Here is a 19,570-nt window from a genome sequence, read left to right as displayed (position 1 = left end):
GCGGAAATAAAAGAAATAAATAAATAAATAATAAATAAAAGGAGGGAGGCACAGTAGTTCAAACGCACAAGAAGGTCCGCAGGCTTGTTAGTCCGCTTGCCTTGGAGCTGTGCACACGCTTGGCAGTAGATCAGTCCTTCCCGAACCTCCAGTGTCGTTGAAAGTCGTCCAAGGTCGAGTGGTCACAGGCCAGTGCGAAACCGCGTTGGGGCGCGTCGAGTATGCCGAATTGATAAGATAAGCCTCTGATTGAGGCTCACCTGAAGTAAAGTAAAGTACTCAAGTACTTGGTCAATTAAGTACCTTAAGTACCTAGCTCTTAAGTACCTAGGTAGGTAGGTACCTACTTACTTGTTAGTAGCCGCGATGGCACCAGGCTTCAATGCTGACTGCTCACTGGACATCAGCTTGTTAGCCCCCGGATCCAGGTCCCATCAGTTCCCTGAGCCCGTGACGTCGTCGCAGCACGGATAGACTCCCGTGCTTCTCTTCAACCTGACTGCTCCCAGTTCCACAACACCCTCTCTCCCCAGCGGCTCCTGGAGCTTCCCGGAACCGCGCCGTCGTTTTCACACCTCTCACACGCACGATTCGCCTCTGTTTTAGCTCTGCAAGGACGTACGATGATGACGGCAAGGCTGTCGGCAATACAATGACAGACCAGTCCGATCGAGTTGCCGACGGTTTGCAACCCGATCCTCAGGACGCCCCCGACCCTGCGCTGGAAGATGAAGCTGTTAACGAACCGACGACTCCTGTGGCTGAAGGCCGTTCCGGCTCTACAAGTCTGGAGGAAAATCAGCCAAGCGCCGCCCCCGCTGGCCAAGGGCGTAGAGGTGACAGCAATGAAGGGGCGGAATCAGAAGACGACGACGACGAAGAAGGAGAAGAAGAAGAAGATGATGATGATGACGACGACGACGACGATGACGACGATGATGAAGAACCGCGTCTAAAATATGCTCGCTTGACACAGAGCTTGAGTGGCTTGTATCGTAATGGCGATGCGACAAGCGCATTTCTGGTCGGAGGAGACAAAATGGTACGAAGTTCCGTTGGTCACACCCATGGTTGCCTCATTCAACCGTACTGACTCTGAGCTAGATTATTGGGACTCACAACGGTAACATCGTATGCGTTCTCTTGCAAACCTGGTGTCACAATGGCCGCCACTGACGTTGGCCCTAGAATGTCATTCAACTGCCGACTCTACAGCCTCTTCGAGTCTACCATGCCCATTCAGCATCCGTCACCAGCATCTCGACATCTCCATACCCCCCTCCACAGCCACACGACAGCATGGACACTCCAGCACGGCTTCAGCGCCCTCAGCCCCAATCAAGTCCGCGGCCGGACGCGTCTCCCGCCATGGCGTCCAGGAGACCCAAAGAACAAGCGCAACTGCCAAGAATACCCTCCAACGAGATCTACATGGCCACCTCTTCTATGGACGGCAACGTATGTGTCCAGTCGCTCCTCGACATGAAGGACGTTCACTTGCGCAATTTCGCCCGACCCGTTCAAGCTGTTGCGCTGTCTCCCGAGTTCAAATCTGACCGTACATATCTATCAGGTGGCTTGGCTGGCCAACTCATCCTGACGGTGGGCGGTGGCCAAGGAAGAAGTACCTCCACAACAACCGGAACGGCCGTCGCAGCCGCATCTGGCTGGCTGGGGAGCATGGGTTTGGGTGCAAACACTGGCAAAGATACAGTTTTGCACTCGGGAGAAGGTACCATCAGCAGCATTAAATGGTCACTCTCTGGAAATTATGTGGCTTGGTTGAACGAATATGGGATCAAGTTTATGCGCTCGAAGCTTCATCTGGAGAGCGCTGAAGCGGAGGGAGCATGGCACCGCATTGGACATTGTGATCGACCGCAAACAGACGAGTGGGATACCATGGCGAGCGTGTGGAAAGGTCGACTCGAGTGGATCGATGAGCACGCCATTGAGATTGATGAGTCTCGCTCTTCAGGAGGCAGTGCCGTCGCCCCCGTGACCCCGAATGTCCAAAAGACTATTGAAAGACTCCTCGTCGGCTGGGGTTCTACTATTTGGATTATTCACGTCCATCACGGGGCCGGTAGCGGTGGAAGACACGGTCGCGATAGGCCGTTTGGTCGAGCAGAAGTCGCCAAGATGTAAGTATCTCCGAGGTGTTGATTGATGTATGGTGGATTGGTCAGTTCTAACCAAACCAAAGCCTGCGGATGGACTGCATTATTTCAGGTATCTCTCTGTACACCCAAAATACTCTGCTTGTTCTTGCATTCTGTCCAGCTGGAGAAGGAGAAGAAGAAGACGATGACGACGATGACGATGACGATGACGATGGAACAACAGAGAAGCTGGCAGTCCGGGGTCACAAGTCAAGCATATCAGCGGGATCCGCAACAAGTGAACCGTCTGGGGGCATACGACGTCGCCAGAATAACCAACCTCCGGAGCTAAGGCTTATCGATCTTGATTCTCAGATGGAAGTAGATAAAGATCGACTCGGCGTAAGCAGGTTTGAGCGGCTGGGCCCGGCTGACTATCATCTTGGCATCCTTCCAGCTCAAGCAGCAGCTACTGCAGTCGCATCTAGAGGCGCATTAGAAACCCTTGCTGGCTTCGGCAACGACATGTGGAATGCTGCAATTAATCCAAAGTCGCTCTTCAGCTCTGGCGCTAGTATAATGAGTAAAGATAGCGGAGAGGACACCGCCTCCGTCTCAAAGACGCTCAGTACGACTGGAGGGCTCCGAAGAGGACAGGGCAAGAGCCCAGGACCCATCACTATCCACCCCAGCTTGGCCAAGCCGGGCATCAAGATATTCATACACAGTCCCTATGACTGTATTCTTGGTACCAAGAGAGACCTGGCAGACCACTTGGCTTGGCTCGATGAGCACGAACAGTACCAACTGGCTTGGGAGCTGTTGGATGAGAATCCTGATATTATCACGACAGCACCAGAAAGGTCGGGCGATGTACCACCGGCAACTCCGTCAAAAGGCCAGGCTGCCGCAGACGAGTTTTTCGATGGTGACTCGGGCATCGAGTCCACTCAGCAAGACATGCAGTCCCACTCCGTCAGGGAGAAGAGACGCATCGGGGAACTATGGATTCAACAACTGATAGAAAATGGCAACTGGCGGCGAGCAGGAGAGGTGTGCGCAAAAGTACTTGATACTCCGGGCAGGTGGGAGAAATGGGTGTGGACATTTGCAGGCGCCAAACACTTTGATGAAATTACGCCATACATTCCGTCACAGACGATGCGCCCCCCTCTCCCGACGACGATATACGAGGTCGTCCTGGGGCATTACATCCAGAACGATAAACCTCGATTTCGTGAACTACTAGCTCAGTGGTCGACGGACTTGTTTGACGTAAGCACCATCACGACAGCTTTGGAAAACCAGCTTAAGTTTAGGGATGTGCAAGAGGACAGCATCGAGGATGGAGAGAAGGGTAGGGACTGGTTGATTGTGATGGAAAGCCTGGCGCGACTTTACGAAGCCGGCGGGCGACACCGCGAGGCTTTCAAACTCTACATCAAGCTCCACGACGCTGATTCAGCCTTCCGTCTTATACGAGATCGCCACCTCGCCGAAGCGGTTGCCGATGACATTCCGGGCTTCATTGGTCTGAGAGTATCTCTGGAAAGAATGAAGCAAATGACGGAACAGGACCTTGTAGAGGCAACCTCGGAGGCCATCACCCTGCTTGTAGACGAGGCACAGCATGGACTCGTCCGTCCCGACGTCGTTGTCGAGCAGCTCGAGGCCAAGAGGCTGTATTTATACCTCTTCTTTTACCTCAAAGGCCTGTGGAGAGGACAGGGCATCAGGGAACACTCTGCTGAGAATATGGATCGACTCGTTATGGACAGTCAATCGTTGGTGGACAGCTATGCCGATTTGGCAGTTCGCTTGTTTGCCACATATGACAGGCCCCTCTTGATGGAATTCCTCAAATCATCAACATCGTATACTTTTGAAAAGGTAGGCCGAGGACTCGTTCATTTCAGGCAAAGGGATGACTGACGGGATTGCAGGCTGTGCAAGAGTGCGAGGCATGTTCATACCATGACGAACTGGTGTATCTGTACTCCAAGACTGGCCAGACGAAGCGGGCCCTGTATCTGATTATCGACCGTCTGAAGAATGTGCAGAAGGCGATCGAATTTGCCAAGGAGCAGGACGATCCAGACTTGTGGAACGACCTTCTCGATTACAGTATGGACAAGCCAAATTTCATTCGCGCCCTGCTGGAACAGGTCGGCACCTCCATAAACCCCATCACGTTGGTGAGAAGGATACCCGAGGGCCTCGAGATCCAAGGTCTCAGAGAAGGTCTGACACACATGATGAAGGAGCACGAGCTGCAGCACAGCATCAGCTCAGGGGTGGCCCAGGTTTTGCGAAGCGAGCTCGCGGCAGCGCAAAACGACTTGAGGTCCGGCCAGCAAAGGGGAATCAAGTTTGACGTGGTACAAGCCGCAGCAGGCGGTGACAAGCTGCCCCCAACCATCTCCAGCAAAGCCCAGGCCATGACGGACAAGGACGTCGGCGACAAGTCGGACAATGCGACTCTCCAACAAGATGACGCGACACGACAGCCTGGACGCTGTGCCAGCTGCCACGAGCCATTCACCGAGCTCGAGATGGAAACGATCATCGGGTTCGCCTGCGGCCATGTGTTTCACGTCAGCCACTTGCTCGAACTTCTCCACAAGGCAAGAGAAGCAGACACTGATGTAGGCGGAGCGGTCGGCGAAAATGGGAGGTACTCTGTCGGCATGAAGGTCATGAGAGCCAGGCTACTACGAGACAAGGTTGGAGAGGGTTGTCCAATTCGCCATTGAGCGAAGCAACGTACGCCTCAATTGTGCAGCATGTCACGGGTAACTTGGGCCCACGAGGGAAGCGGAACGACGTGCGTCTTCTCCTCTCCTCTAAGATGCGTGCCATTCATTGTTATCGCTTCCCATTTTGTTCTTGCCCTGCTGTGTAATTTGCCTCGGAGGCTCGTACAAGTCTCAGGGCGGCGGTTCTCTTTGAGTCAACACAAGCTATTCGGCTCCGATGCCGATTTTGAGGTCTACTCAGTCTACAAGGCAAATAGCGTACATGGACAAGATTCAAAAGTCAACGCAACACAATCCTGAAGTATTGACTGTATTGGGTGCCTGCGCGACAAGCTCCATGTCCAACTATAAGACGGTGATTACCTATGCCGTGTCATGTCGTCATTGATCAAAAAAGGAAGAAGAGAGAAGAAGCAATGCAAGAAATCCTGGGTATGTCCCTATTTCGGTCATGCTGAACCGAAATGCCGTAAAAAAAAAAAAGGGGGGCCATAAAAATAACAAAAACCAGCAGGCAGGCGGATACTGCGGCGTTTCTGTCGACGCCCACGGCCCACAGCGACTCTAATTTCTAATCAAAGCAGGGTGGCCACGGCCAGGAAGGCAGCTCCCCAAATCACGGCGGGGGGTGCCTTGGCACCGCCGGCGGCGGCGGCAACTGTAGAGCCAGTAAAGGCCGTGGAACCAGCGTACGACGGGCGAGTCACGGCGCTCGAAGAGTTGGCAATCTCGCTGGTACGTTGGCTCGGAGAAGCGGCCTCAATGGACACGGCGGCCTCGGTGCTCCCGGCCGCGGCTGGAGCCGGGACGGAGGCGCGACTGGAGATGGGGACGACGGACGCAACGGCGGCGCTGGCCTCAACGGGGCGGCTGGTCTCGGTGGCGGCAGCGGCAGCGGGAGCGGGAGCGGACTGAGCAGGCGCAGAGCCAGAGGCCGGCTGGGGAGCGGGAGTAGAGGCAGACCCTGGGCCGGAATCCGAAGCAGGAGCCGAGGTCATGACGGAGACGTGGCACTGCGTGTTCATGACGACGGAGCAGTAGTTCATGGACACGAAAAGAGCGCCTTTTTCCCCCCCACACGTGTTAGATGGGATACCGGACAAAGGGGCCGGGGACGGGAGGGGGCCACGGTGTTTGACTTGCCATTTACAGTTGCCGTCCCGATGGGTTTGGGATCGAGAGTCTTGACAGACTGGCCGTTGGCTGAGATTCGACGTCAGCATCTCTTCCCGTGCCACACGGCTCAGACGTTGCGCCGGGGAACAGGACAGGGCAGGACACGACAGGACTTACCTCCGGACTCGGCGATACCACCGGTTACGAGGGCGCCCAGCAGGGCAGCGAGGCCGGTTGAAAGGGACACCTTGAGGCCGGGCATTCTGACGATTTTCTTGGCCAAGAGAGAGTATTCCTGGGGTGGGGACGACGGAAGAGAGAAACTCCTGGCCTGCAGGCTGGGTTGCGAAGAGGAAGAGATGGCCTGTATCCCGTGTGAGAAAGTTGCAGCTTGAGAAGTAAGTAGGGAAAAGAGAAGACGGAAGATGAAGACGAAGACGCAGGTGAAGATGAGAATGGAAAAGAAAGAGTCGGCGTAGCAAGCTGTTTCTCGTGGGTGAAGAATATTGAATGAAAGAGGGACGTCCCGCGTCTTGATAAACAATGCAAAGGGAGTCTCGAGGCGAGGGTTTTTGGCGAGGGAGGAGATTGAGCTTCCGAGGAATGGGACGGCAAATGGCAAGGGTAGGTGTTTAGGGATGGTGATGGAAATGCGGGTTTGATGTTTTATTCAATAGGTTTTGTCGTCCTCGCCCACCGTATGCCCTTTTTTGTCCACGTACCTTGATTTGTGGTCGGCGGAGTTGGTGATGGTTCAAGGGAGGAAGGATGGTGATGAATGACGAGGAAGGGAGGGTGGTGCCAATCTTCAGCTGCAGACTGGCGATGGAAATCGTAACAACACAAATCTAATCATGGTCGGTTGCCAGCTGCAGAGGTCTGCTGCGTGATACTCTACAGCTGGCAGTCAGTCCGTCAATCAGTCCACGGGATAGTTTCGTCGCTCGGGACGCAAGTGAACAAAAGGTGAGCCTCTGGGTTTCTCATGGCCGACCGCCATGGCTGCCCGCATAGACGGGTCGCACAGTGTTCCAACTTCTGCACATTCTATTTTTTCTATTCTGGCCACTATCACGGTGAGACACGGCCGGTCCTGGAACATGGTGCAGCTAGCGTCGTTGTTTCGAGCACTTTGCCCTTGCCATCCATGTTTGCCCGTCTATTGTTTATGACTTGGCTACTTGGGTAGTCTGGTCGCTGGTGTCATCGCCGGCGTTTCTTTTTACCTCCCAGCCGAGCTAGACGAGTATCCCTCGTGCGTGTCAATGCCGTCTTGAAGGGCAATGCAGCGTGCCCTGTCCTCCTCCACACCTTGCCCACCTGCGAATCAGCTAGGTCTTGGTCTCGGTCTGGGGCACGGGTTTCTTGCAAATGTGCCTCGCACCGTCCAGGGTAGGTAGTCAAAACGCCTGCACATTCGGTCAGAAATTTACACTCCGGCGTGACGGTTTATCTTTTATTTTTTTTAAGAGAAAAAAAAAAAGACATGCAAAGGCAAAGAGAGCCATTAAATCTACGGCCACCTCAACAGTCAACCCTCCGGATCGAATGATTTACACTTGAGAAGCAGCCAGTGTCGCAAACACGACTGCGTGGGGGAGTAACGTCCACTCCTCCCAGAGGATATGCCATAACGTCCACGTAATCTCATCAACGTTTTCAATCACCAAGTGAGTAGACAGCAAAAAAGAAGACTCCGTCATCCGAAGCCCTTGGACGAACAGGGAATCGAACCCTGGACCACTCCCAGACACATCAGCTGGCTGATACTTGCTAAGGGAGTATTATACCACTAAACCATTCGCCCTGTCAGTTTACTCCCGTAAGCTGCATATTCACATTAAGTCCCTCCTATCCTGGAGCCTAGGAGACCGAAATAAACAGCTGCGCTTAATAAAGCGCAAAAAAAAAAGAGATTCCACGTGCGAAAACCAAGGTATAATGGCGGTAGTGAGCCGCCCAATCTGGACAGACGGGGAATCGAACCCCGGACCACTCCCAATTCTATGCTCCATGAGATGAAGTCATGCTAAGGGAGTATTATACCACTAAACCATCCGCCCAATCGGATTGTGATTGACACAGATGGTTCTACTTCATATTATCAAGGCTAAGACAACCATCTGTGAAGGAGATCCTCACCGGCCTGATAACTGGTCCAGTTTGGATCGCCGAGGAACTCCAAGAATTGCAGGGTCAATTAACGAGGAGTACGTGGGGATCATGAAAAATTGCAGACGGCAAATTCTTGGTGGAACCCAAGCCCGATAATGATAACCATGTTGGAACAACTGCCGAAATAGGAATTGCATCAGGCTTCCGAATCTTGCAGCCTCTCACCTTGTCATACTTCGTGACCCATGATCTACAGTGATTCTTCGAGGAGACTGACACATAGACGCCCCAGGAAGAAAGCAGATCCGATGGGAATCAGAACAAGAACCGACCCGCGAATAAACCACCTTCGCAGCCCGTATGTCCAACTCGAACTCCCTCATTATGTTCCTCGTCATCATTTGACCGTTCCTGCAACCACGGCCATGGCACCACAGTACAGACTCGAATACAAAATCCAGTCCAGTTTGTGGCGTTCCACTGTGGGCAGTAACCCGCATTGTTCAATCATGATGCCCACGCTTAGTGCAACAAATATCACGATGGCCATGCGGGCCATGAAATTAGGAACAACTGCAAAAGTGATGACAGGAACAAACACTACACACATGCACGACAGAGCGAGCCGCACAAGCACAGTGTCGCTTGGTCCCTGAGCTGTAGTCTGCTCTGCCCGTGTTGACGAGCTGCCGCCATCCTTGAAGAATGGTGGCAACTGCTGATCTTCCTTTGCCTTGGGCATGGGTGTCGGCCCATCATCGGCCACGTTGAAGTCATCCGCGGGTTGAATCGGGCCAGAAAGAGATACCAAGTCATTTTCCGCATCGAGGAATCGCGTCTCGTCGTCTGCAATCAACTTGCTTGTAGTCAAGTAGGTCTTGTACATGTGAATATCCCGCCACGTTGGCACTGGAATGTCTTGGACCTTGCGGAACGACGCTAAAACTTGATCTTGATCATGTCAGCCAGTATATCAGCAACATAACTACCGGTAAGCGAGTACTTACTATATTGACTCAGCTTGTAGCCAATATGGCCGAGGACCTCAGTCTTCTGGTCTGTCAAGTTGGGGTTGACCCATCGGTCCTGCCTGCGCGATGCCGGTAGCACACCACCGCGGTAGCTTCTTTTTGCAGTATCCTGTGTTTCCAATGCGACAAGTTGTCGTTCTAGCTCGGCAATCTCGTCTTGCATGTATAAGAGCAACCGGTGACTGAGGGCGTCAAAACGACGGTAAATCGGCACCAGAGGTGGACCGCCAGCGTCGCCGCACAACTTTGCCGCCAAAAGCTGGTACCCACTGGGCGCCATAGTCTCCAAGTGGTTGGGAAATTCCGAATAGAAAGTTCTTGCATGCTGGTCTGGGCGGATATCACTTTGCGGAACGCTAACAGTAGACCGAGGAGCGGATGAACCGCCATGGTTGTAGCGCTGGGCATAGCCTTCCACGTAAGGTGCTTCGGTTCTGGAATCGCCATGAATGCGTAATGGATTACCATCAGCAAGCCTAAATGCCGGCTGATGTCCATTCCAGCTGAGCTGTGATTTTCTGTCGTCGCCATGATGACTGCCAGATACATGTGACTCGCCATTTGGCCTGAGCTCACCACCGATCTGGCCGTCATCTGGCCAGGCATGACCATCTGCATTTCTGCGGGATGACGGGCCACTTGCCTCAGAAGTAGATGCGGAGGTTTTTGCCGAGCCTTGAGAAATCAGGTAATCCATCACACTCGGCCGATGCTGAGATGCTACGTGGTGAATATTTTGAGGAGCAGGTATATCAGGAGAGCCGACCTGGCATGGAGGTTGCTCGTCTTCGTCTTCCTGCATGTCCGTCTCTGGCTTGACAGACTCTGCTTCCTTGTCTAGCGCGCTCGGGCTACGCGGAGCCTCGTTGATAGGTGGTGTCGTGACACAGAAAGATGATGGCGGCGTATCAGCAGCATCGAGCTGAGCCATGGGGTCGTCCTCATCGAAACAGTCCTCCACCGTGGCTGACATGAAGGGCTTGTCAATAGGAACGTGAGGGGATGAGTGAGGGGAGGTGATTCCTAATGAGGAAGAAGATGAAGCAGAGACATGATTTAATGAAACGGAATCGTCGCTGCCCTTAACAAGGTTTGGAGATGGTTCTCTCTGGGTATCTGTCGCATTTTCAGAGGTATCTGAAACCGCCTCTGACGGCATAACAGAAGAAGAAGACCAATCGTTAAGGGCATTCTGGCTATTAGAAGGAACGGCTGCGTCCTGCAATAGCTCACTTGTTTCGCTGACGGTGCTCATAGTAGCTGAATAGATTTGAGGAACTTGTCATAGTCGGTCAAGGCGGGCCATAACGATCAAACGAGTATTCTGGATCGAGGCCAAGGAGTCAAAGATGGCAAAAATACAGCTATAAATGCTTTCATGTACATCAGATGGCCTTCGTCCCGAGCTGGTGTCAAAGTGAGAGTGTGCAGCCGGGGTGGTAGTCTGGTAGAATAGGTGTCAGGCCCGGGAAAGGGCCCATGTGTCCAAAGCTTGGGGTAACAGATGACAACTTGATCAATGTCACACTGCGTGAAATTTCGCTCAGTCAATGTGATTTCGCAATACGATGACGAAAGTTGACCAGGACGCCTTCGAACTCGTCGTGGGTGCTGAGGCTGCCTTGGCTGCGTCTTCTCGTTCGCCACGCCCTTCTCTCCTTCTCGTCTTCTCTTCTTCTCCTCCTTTAACCCTGCTGCTTTCTCGCCTTTGTACAGGAGCAACCAGGATTGGGATGCCGCTAAGTATGGCGCAAAGTGAGGCGACGACACGTGTTGCCGGATCAGAGGAACTGCATATGCATGCTCTTTGCGCTGAGACACATGCGCTGGACCACATGCTTGCTTCTAGCGAGCACTTGAGAGCCCAAGCCTAGTAGAGAACCGATGTCGATGTGTTTGGGCTGAGCGAAAGGGGCCAAACCTTTCGCAAATTGATGATATCGTTCTGCGCATGATAATGACCGGGACATAGCGGCATACCCAACAGGTGCCCAACGCGCGCTATGCAACATATACTCTTTGGCGGAGCAAATTGTCGTGGAACAAATGACCAACTAACTGAATCTCATGGCTGAGATGGGACGACAACCAGGCGAGACCGTTGGCCAAGCGTCGCAGGTCTCATGCATCATGTTGGGGTCAGAATTGGGGCTGGGCTGCTCCGTACTCCGTATTCGCATCGATGATTGCATGTGCTGTAGGCAACACAAAGTGACACTTGGTGGAAGCTGGCCGACCCACGACGAGGCATGACCGTTAATGGTGCAGAGCTTTTTTGTTGAATGATTTGACATCCGGACCTTGGACCTTGGACCGGGGACCGGACGGAACACGAAGACGTCGTCAAAAGAGAACATGCAAGGTTGTGCACTGTGCACTGTGCCGGCTCCCTGTCCCACGGGCCATCAGACACCAGAGAGGCAGTTGCACGCTCAAGTGCTGGGTCGCAGTTGCCGGTCCACCTGCCCATTCTCCACCACCAGACAGTAATGCGCTGTACGGAGTACCAGATCAGACTGCACCATCCCAGAATTTCATCCCGCCATCATCACTGACCAGCTACGGCAACACAACCCCATTGATGCGATTCGCGTTGACTGGATGCAGCTGCAGCCACCGCCGTCACAGCTTATGGACTAGTAGTTACCTGTAGCCAATTTCCGTCACTCGTCCTTCCTTGGCTCTGGCTCGGCTCCCGACAGCGCAGGCTCCCCCCTCGGTCCGAAGACCAGACAATTTGGATTTGGTTTCGCCAAGTGACGAGATACTGACTGGCCCCGAACGACTGATCAATGCATACGCCTATGAAATCCAACGACACACGCCATCACCATACCTTGGAATAGGAGACTGAAAGCCTAGCTGCCATCCGCTATGATGACATTGAGGCGAGTGCCGATCTCCGAGCTTGGGAGATATCTTCTCCATGGGAGCATCTCCAAGCGAGGCTGTCTAGCTGGACGACATGATTTGGGACAGAACCGCGTAACTTTGCGGGCTTCAATTCCTCTGTCTGCGAATGTTCGGGCTGCATCAACAATTGCGTCACCGGCCGCGTCTTCGACTGAAAGCCTGGTTCCCCTGCGCAAGCAGCTAAAAGAGGAGGCAAAACTGGCCAAGAAGCAAGGCAAGAATAACTCAAAAGGCAATCCTCAGACCGTGGATGGTTGGGAGTTGACTGTTGGCATCGAAATCCATGCCCAGCTCAATACAGCCCGGAAGCTCTTTTCCCCCGCGACTACCTCGTTCAATGACGAGCCCAACAGTCACGTGGCTCTCTTTGATGTCTCAATGCCCGGAAGTCAGCCGCGGGTGCAGAAGGAAACACTGCTCCCAGCACTGCGAGCTGCTTTGGCTCTCAACTGCGAGGTCCAGTCTGTGAGTCGCTTTGACAGGAAGCACTATTTTTGGTGGGACCAACCTGCCGGATATCAAATCACGCAATACTACGAGCCCTTTGCTAAGAATGGTCATATCACACTACATGCCCGGGATGGTATTGCCGCCGAAGATGGTGAAAGTGTCACCATTGGTATTAAACAAGTGCAGCTGGAGCAGGATACCGCCAAGACCTTGACACAAAACGGGAATGTGCATTGGTTAGATTTCAACCGCGTTGGTGTGCCCCTCATCGAGATCATTACCGAACCCGACATGCACCATCCTCGAACGGCCGCTGCCCTGGTTCGAAAGATGCAGCTCCTGCTCAACACTGTTGACACTTGTGTTTCTGGAATGGAGGCTGGAGGTCTTAGAGCTGATGTGAACGTGTCAGTCCGCAGATCCAATGACTCTTCTTGCAAGCTTGGCACACGGACAGAAATCAAGAATCTCGGTACCATAAAAGCAGTCGAAGACGCAATCATTGCTGAGAGGGATCGCCAAATTCAGGAGCTAGAAGCTGGTAGGAGCATAGCTGGCGAGACCCGAGGATGGTCACTCGGATCGAAAGAGACCCGGAGGTTGCGCGGGAAGGAAGGTGAAATCGACTACCGCTACATGCCTGATCCTGACATCGCGCCGCTCGTGATTGGAACCGACTTGGTTGAGCACCTCCGAACTTCTTTGGCCGTGTTACCAGACGCGGAGCTGGATACGTTAATCCATGATTTTGGACTAACTGCTAAAGACGCTCTGTCGCTTATGACCCTGGATAACGGAGCCAGGATCCAATATTTCTACAAAGTGTTGGACGGTATCGGCGGAAAGATGCAAGTGGATCTCGCCGAAGGGGCCGACAAGGTCAAACCGAACTGGAGGAGGAGCCATGCAACTCTCGCAGCAAATTGGGTAACCCACGAGTTGGGCAGATTGACCACGTACAAGGCCGGACCACTGGCCTCGGCCGAACTGCTCTTCACAGCGGACGGCGACTGCGCTCAAGTGCCTGCTGCTGATTTGTCCCAACTGCTCTATCATCTATGCCGAAATCAAATTACGGGCAAGGTCGCCAAAGAACTCCTCCTATCCATTTATCTCGAAGAATTGGAAGAGGGTGTAGAGCAGGCCATTGAGGCAAACAACTTGTGGTTCAGAGAGATTTCAGAGAATGAGTACCGACAGTTGGCAAAAGAGGCTCTGGAAGGCGAGGACAAGGTATTGCAAGAATTGGTCAATTACACGAAATTTCCGCAAGGGAAGTTGATGTACCTTGTCGGAAAGATGATGAAGATGGGCCCTACGGAGCGGATCAATCCAGCGACTGCCGAGGCGGTTATGAGAGCGCAGGTCGCAGGTCGAAGCCGCGCCATGTAGATGTTGATGTATGCATCATGTAGGTGGGCAAGTATAGACATTGCTGCACAGTCAGTGTACACGCTCAAGTTATCCGAGTCCCGAACAAACACATCAAAACGTCATGAACCGGCTGAAGGCGGTCCTTGAAGAAGTGATGTGACAGGATCTGCTTCTGTAGTCAGCATGGTTTCCGTCGAAAGTCAGTCAGCTTGAAAAATTGTCTCGACTCACCTGCTTTTGCGGCGGCTGACATCGGAGGTGTCTTGCAAAACCAACGGCCCCACTTCGCCGTTGGGCTTGCTGACTCCCAATCGGCGGATGGGATTGGCACGACTATTTTTGTGAGTCAGGAAATAATCCCACCGCGATACGGACTGCTTCAGACCATCAACAGCGTTTCCCGCCGCCAGCGTCGCATGAATCTGCCCAGACGAGCATAACGTACAGCTTCACTCATCATGGCGGCCCCCAACGACACTCCCGCCGGGGACCTTGCGACTCAAATCCTGCATGCGCTGGACAAGAACTCACCCCTCCTCTCGTCTGCCGCGTTCCCCACGATCCCCTCTCCCGACGTCAAAGGTGCACTCGATAGACTTGCCTCTCGCGATATGGTCAAATACGAAACCATCGACCGCGAAGAAGCCATCCTCGAACCAGAAGGCGAGCAGATTGCCGCCAACGGTAGCCACGAAGCTCGTGTTTTCGAGGCCCTGCGCACGGCAGTGGAGGGGTTGACAATTCAAGAGCTCGAAAAGGCAATTGGGGACAAGAATGTCGTCAAGATTGGCCAGGGCCGGGCTTTCAGAGAGAAGTGGATTTCCAAGACTCAAGGTACGCCTTTTGACACTTTTGGAATGCCCCCGAGATGAGCTCTTCAAAAGGAGTCCTTTTATTATGCTAATTGGCCGATGTCGCAGATGGCAAGTTCCGGGTCGCCGTGAGTATCATCAAGACTGAAAAAAAAAACAGGACGAGGCGCAGGCTAGCTGACACAGCATGCAATCTTTAGAAAGACTCTATCAAGGATACCACCCAGGAGCAGATGCAGACCATTCAGTCGACAAAGTCGTACCCCGATCCCAAGATGCTCGCTGATCTGAAGAAGCGCAAGCTCGTCCGCACGCACAAGATTATCAGCTTCAACATCCACAAGGGGGAAAAATTTGCGCTCCAGATCCCCGAGGTGGCTACCGACTTGACGGCCGACATGATTGCCAGCGGTTCATGGAGGTCAGCTACTTTCAAGGGATACAACTTCAAAGCCTTGGGTGCCGATCAGCACCCCGGGGCTTTGCATCCCCTAAACAAGGTTCGATCTGAGCTGAGGCAAATATTCTTTGAGATGGGTTTCCAGGAGATGCCCACGGACAAGTATGCCCAAGGTTATATCCGGCACGTGAATGACGAGTTTCTGACTTGCCGCCAGATTCGTGGAGTCGGGATTCTGGAATTTCGATACGCTCTTCGTGCCCCAGCAACATCCTGCTCGTGATATGCAGGACACCGTATGTACATGGAGGTTTCCACACGATTCGAAACAGTTTGGGGGTGGGGGGCTGACGCGGACGACAGTTTTACGTCTCGGACCCCAAGGAGGCGGACATGCCCAGAGGTGAGGACTCCAGTGACACGGCTGACTACAAGACCTACTGGGACAACGTCAAGGATGTCCACCAGGTAAGTTCTCACATGTTGCCATGGTGCTGCATTGCGCGACTGTGGGCCGGGGTCTCACGCTGCATGTAGGAGGGCAAATACGGCTCCATTGGTTATCGATATCCCTGGTCTGGAGAAGAGTCCAGGAAGCTCGTGCTTCGGACACACACGACAGCCATCAGCGCCAACATGCTGTACAAACTGGCGCAGCAGAAGGGACCTGACGGACGCCCGCCGCCGGCCCGTTACTTCTCCATCGACCGTGTGTTCCGTAACGAATCCGTCGACGCCACCCACTTGGCAGAATTTCATCAGGTCGAGGGTGTCATTGCCGACTACGACTTGACACTGGGGGGACTCATGGAGGTCAGAACATTCAGTCTTTGTGGTGACAAACCAAACGAGGCGAAAGATGGCTGACATGTGGTTGTAGTTCATGGACATCTTCTTTGGCAAGATGGGCATCACCGATCTCAAGTACAAGTGTGCTTACAACCCTTGTAAGCAACTTGCGCCGCAAGTGTTGACGATGGCCGGATATTGACGAAACTGCAGACACCGAGCCCAGCATGGAAATCTTCTCGTATCGTAAGTCGTGGTTCAGAATCAGTCCATTCAGTGCATCAACCTTCTCACCCAATTCCAGACAAGGGTCTCGGAAAGCTGGTCGAAATCGGCAACAGTGGCATGTTCCGCGCTGAGATGTTGGAATCCATGGGTCTGCCGTACGTCTTGGCCCGACCGCGAGAGGCCCCCCCGGGTCTTTTGCCTTCCCTCCTTTTCCGCACTCAATGCTCTTCTAACGTCTCTCCGCAGCAAGGACATGCGAGTGTTTGGCTGGGGTCTCTCCCTTGAGCGCCCCACCATGATCAAATACGGCATCTCCAACATTCGCGAGCTGCTGGGTCACAAGGTCGATCTCAACTTTATGCGCAACAGTCCTGCGGTGCGCTTGGATAAGGAGTAAAGTCTTGGAGAATTCGTTGCGAATGCGCACGGAACGAGAAGAGCGGCATCGCTAGAGATAGACAAGCCCGTCGCTTGAGGTGGGGCCAAGTGACGAGCATGAGAATACTAGAATCGAGGCGGATTTATGACGTAAATAGAACCATGACGAGGGTTGATCCGCTACCCACCGACCGTTCTGAGTCCAGAGTGATTATCAGAGTGACTTGGAGGCATCTGCAAGAAGCCGCGGCAGAAGCATCCCGACACGGTGCAGCTACCGATTTTTCTAATTTTCTTTCTCAATGGCCAAGTTCAAAGCACACAGGCACTCACCTAAACCCCCTCATCCCCTCGAAGAAACATCACGTCGAAGTCTACTTTTGCTATTTTCGTCTCTCAAGAGTCAAGACAAGAGAAGAGCAGCGTCACGTCACGTCACGCCCATTCCGTCCCGCGCCAGCGAATAGGATAGGAGCGTCTGCCCCGCCATCGCCATCGCCATCGCCCGCCGCGCCCTCAAGCCCGTCTCGATGACATCATCATCTTGTCTTCGCCCCCGTCGACGTTGGCGGCGTCCCTCGTCAACGGCCGCACCTCCCCCTATTAATAGCACTGATTCCCCAGCCAGACACCTGCGGACCCGGGCCTCCAGCCAAACCAAACCGAACCACAGATTCCATCAAACCCGCCGTCGACGCAAACTCCATCAAACCCGCCCACCATGTCGCTCCTTGCAAAACGAGGCCTCCGGTACGCCGCGCCAATGTGCAGCAGAGCCACGCCGGCCCAGGGCGCCCGCGCTTTCGGCGCGTCAGTCGCGGCGAGGAAGTCGCCCACGGACACGGTCAAGGACGGGCTGAAGACGGTGGACAGGACCGTCACAGATAACGTCGTCTTGCCTGGCTTGGAAGCTGCCAGTGGGTTTTCCATTCCCCCCGTGATCCTCATTCGTTCTTCTGCTAACGGGTTCCAGCATCTGCCGGAAGCAAGATCAAGGAGGGGGCCGAGGCGATTGCTCACGGGAGCAAAGGCAAGGCGGCCGAGGTGAAGGGCAAGGCCAAGGGCGCTGCGGCCGAGGCCGAGGGGAAGGCCAAAGGGGCGGCGGAGAATATCAAGAGTCAGCTGTGATGGGGTGGTGATGAGCGCGTGGACTCGGGGCAGATTGGAGCCTCGCGGTGGGCGAGTCGCTCGCTCGCCGCGCCCTCGCCGCACCGTTTGACATGCCTTTTGACGCTTGCTGTTTCAGTCTAGGAGCTGGCAGCTTTGTCTTGACTCTACTTTTGTAGTACAAATGTGCAAGTGTCGTACTATAGAAACGAAGCAACCGTTTAAAGTAATTCACTAATATACAACAAAACTGCTTCATAGTGAAGTGTGTCATTATACAAATGTGACCATCTGGGCCAGGGCCGGCCTTGACTTAAAAGCCTATATCGTATCAAGTGGCCAATTCTGGAGATATGAATCGCCGGGCTGGTCCATAACAGATGTAAATTACCCGCTAAGCTAGCAATAAATTGAAACAAAGAACATGTACGTCGACCGCGCCTCGCGCAACTCGCCTTCCGGAGACAAGTTTTGTTCATCACGATGGAGAGGTGACTGCACGTCATTTGTAGTTTGCATCGACGGGAGCGGGATGGCAATTCCTTTCAAGTTTTTTTAAAATCTCCAAGTATGGGTGTATGTTGCATATTGTATTGTATGTTTCTGTAGGAGCGCGCGCTCTCTCTCTCTCTCTCTCAAAAGTCGTCAAGCTACTGTGTGCGGCAAAGACAGTGAGATAAGAAGAAATCAAACACAAGACTGGGTATAGTTCAAGAGCAAAAATACACCTTGGAAACAAATAGCCTAGCAACTCAGTTCCCAGCCGCCTGGTAGGTTGATGCAAAAGAGTCCAGACAGGCAGATCGGTGAGGAAGAGGAATTTCAGAGCACCAGTAGCCTAGACAGGACTCCTTTGGGCCAAAGCGTGTTTAAACTCGCCCAGAGGGAACACAACCCAAGTTGTTGCGGGTGTCATGAGACCAGCACTGCCAGCATAAAATGCAGCAAAGGCGCAGAGCACGGTAAACACCCCTCCGGCACGATTGACACGAACCGCCGCGGTTGTGTGCGTAGTAGAGATAAACTGAGCAATGCTGAGGAGAAGAAAGGCCAGAGTAAGCAAGCCCAGGACCACCAAGATGGTAATGTTCGTTCTCAACGCAGCAATGAAAAAGACGAGGCTGAGGAAGCACCACAGTATCAAAAATATGCCTACAGCAAAGCTAAAGGCGCGATCATCTCCCTTGTAGGCTTCTTTGATTCCAAGCTGAGGGATCATGAACATGGCCAGCGCAAGCCAAAAGGCGGCGTAGGAGCAGTGGACAGTCGTACCAAAGGTATTGCCTGCGCGGAATTCCATGATACCAGCGACGAGCTGTACGACACCGCCGAAGAAGACAGCCAGGCCGAATATTGCTTCATCAGGACCAACGCTTCCGAGAGGGTTCGAGTTTGGCAGTCTGGAAATGAATGAGGTGTAAGACGGGTTTATTCCGATGCCATGCAACGTTGTGAGGTAATCTGAGGACGACTTACCCAGCACCGCACTGATAGAGGCCCAGGACAAAGGTGGTCAGGGCAAAGGAAATGAGACCAAGAGGCCCAGGATTGGCAATCTTGAAGAATTGAGGATCATACACCTGAGAGACCGTGGACTGATTGTGCCGTGGAGCTGTCTCTTTCGGACGAGCATTGGCGGTGGTCGGGAAGACGGGATAGCCACTACCATTAGCTTCCTTGTAAGTCTGCCCGGCGGCAACGTGGTTGTTCTGAAGGGGAGCAGACATTTTCCAGCGAAGTTTGCGTCGTCTTGATGGCAGGTGGACGGATTTGCAATTTCTCCAACAAAGCAGTGGTTACTGAAGCCAGAGGGGCCAGCAGGTCCAAGTCCGTTTTCTCGACCGACACGTCGCGGCCCCCTTTATAAGACAGGGAAACAACAGGAGGCAAAGAAGCTCGCCATGTCCTCGTCCTCGTCTGCCCCGAAACTCATGTCTCTTGGCATGACAACTGTGGCGGGCCAATCGCCCGGCACGCTGATTGTTGCTTCGCTCGCTCA

The 19,570-nt window shown here is 53.4% G+C and overlaps 7 protein-coding genes across 7 annotated transcripts; 4 read left to right on the top strand and 3 right to left on the bottom strand.

Moving 5' to 3' along the window:
- Positions 1-652: 652 nt before the first annotated feature.
- MAM_04759 (Tetratricopeptide-like helical) lies at positions 653-4,855 on the top strand (the record flags this gene model as incomplete). Its single annotated transcript, XM_040823557.1, has 5 exons — positions 653-1,042; positions 1,105-1,131; positions 1,189-2,144; positions 2,207-3,992; positions 4,046-4,855. 5 exons carry the CDS (start codon positions 653-655, stop codon positions 4,853-4,855), a joined length of 3,969 nt encoding a protein of 1,322 aa, XP_040678228.1.
- A 578-nt stretch (positions 4,856-5,433) lies between these two features.
- Positions 5,434-6,236, bottom strand: MAM_04758 (uncharacterized protein; the record flags this gene model as incomplete). Its single annotated transcript, XM_040823556.1, has 2 exons — positions 5,434-5,921; positions 6,152-6,236. The coding sequence occupies 2 exons, from the start codon at positions 6,234-6,236 to the stop codon at positions 5,434-5,436; spliced, it is 573 nt and encodes a 190-aa protein (XP_040678227.1).
- A 2,250-nt stretch (positions 6,237-8,486) lies between these two features.
- On the bottom strand, positions 8,487-10,375 carry MAM_04757 (uncharacterized protein; the record flags this gene model as incomplete). Its single annotated transcript, XM_040823555.1, has 2 exons — positions 8,487-9,040; positions 9,097-10,375. 2 exons carry the CDS (start codon positions 10,373-10,375, stop codon positions 8,487-8,489), a joined length of 1,833 nt encoding a protein of 610 aa, XP_040678226.1.
- Positions 10,376-11,994: 1,619 nt separating this feature from the next.
- Positions 11,995-13,875, top strand: MAM_04756 (glutamyl-tRNA(Gln) amidotransferase, B subunit; the record flags this gene model as incomplete). Its single annotated transcript, XM_040823554.1, has 1 exon — positions 11,995-13,875. The coding sequence occupies one exon, from the start codon at positions 11,995-11,997 to the stop codon at positions 13,873-13,875; it is 1,881 nt and encodes a 626-aa protein (XP_040678225.1).
- Positions 13,876-14,315: 440 nt separating this feature from the next.
- Positions 14,316-16,483, top strand: MAM_04755 (phenylalanyl-tRNA synthetase alpha chain; the record flags this gene model as incomplete). The annotated part of the gene is made up of 10 exons (XM_040823553.1): positions 14,316-14,691; positions 14,778-14,797; positions 14,870-15,231; positions 15,287-15,365; positions 15,433-15,537; positions 15,607-15,882; positions 15,950-16,016; positions 16,072-16,104; positions 16,163-16,241; positions 16,333-16,483. The coding sequence occupies 10 exons, from the start codon at positions 14,316-14,318 to the stop codon at positions 16,481-16,483; spliced, it is 1,548 nt and encodes a 515-aa protein (XP_040678224.1).
- A 702-nt stretch (positions 16,484-17,185) lies between these two features.
- MAM_04754 (uncharacterized protein) lies at positions 17,186-17,592 on the top strand (the record flags this gene model as incomplete). Its single annotated transcript, XM_040823552.1, has 2 exons — positions 17,186-17,381; positions 17,438-17,592. 2 exons carry the CDS (start codon positions 17,186-17,188, stop codon positions 17,590-17,592), a joined length of 351 nt encoding a protein of 116 aa, XP_040678223.1.
- An 817-nt stretch (positions 17,593-18,409) lies between these two features.
- MAM_04753 (Gpr1 family protein) lies at positions 18,410-19,298 on the bottom strand (the record flags this gene model as incomplete). Its single annotated transcript, XM_040823551.1, has 2 exons — positions 18,410-18,971; positions 19,048-19,298. The coding sequence occupies 2 exons, from the start codon at positions 19,296-19,298 to the stop codon at positions 18,410-18,412; spliced, it is 813 nt and encodes a 270-aa protein (XP_040678222.1).
- Between the last annotated feature and the right edge of the window lie 272 nt (positions 19,299-19,570).

This window comes from Metarhizium album, assembly GCF_000804445.1.
Source record: "Metarhizium album ARSEF 1941 chromosome Unknown scaffold_11, whole genome shotgun sequence".
Classification (NCBI taxonomy): Eukaryota; Fungi; Ascomycota; class Sordariomycetes; order Hypocreales; family Clavicipitaceae; genus Metarhizium; species Metarhizium album.
Note: the sequence above shows the minus strand (reverse complement) of the source record. Positions and strands in the feature narration are given on the sequence as shown.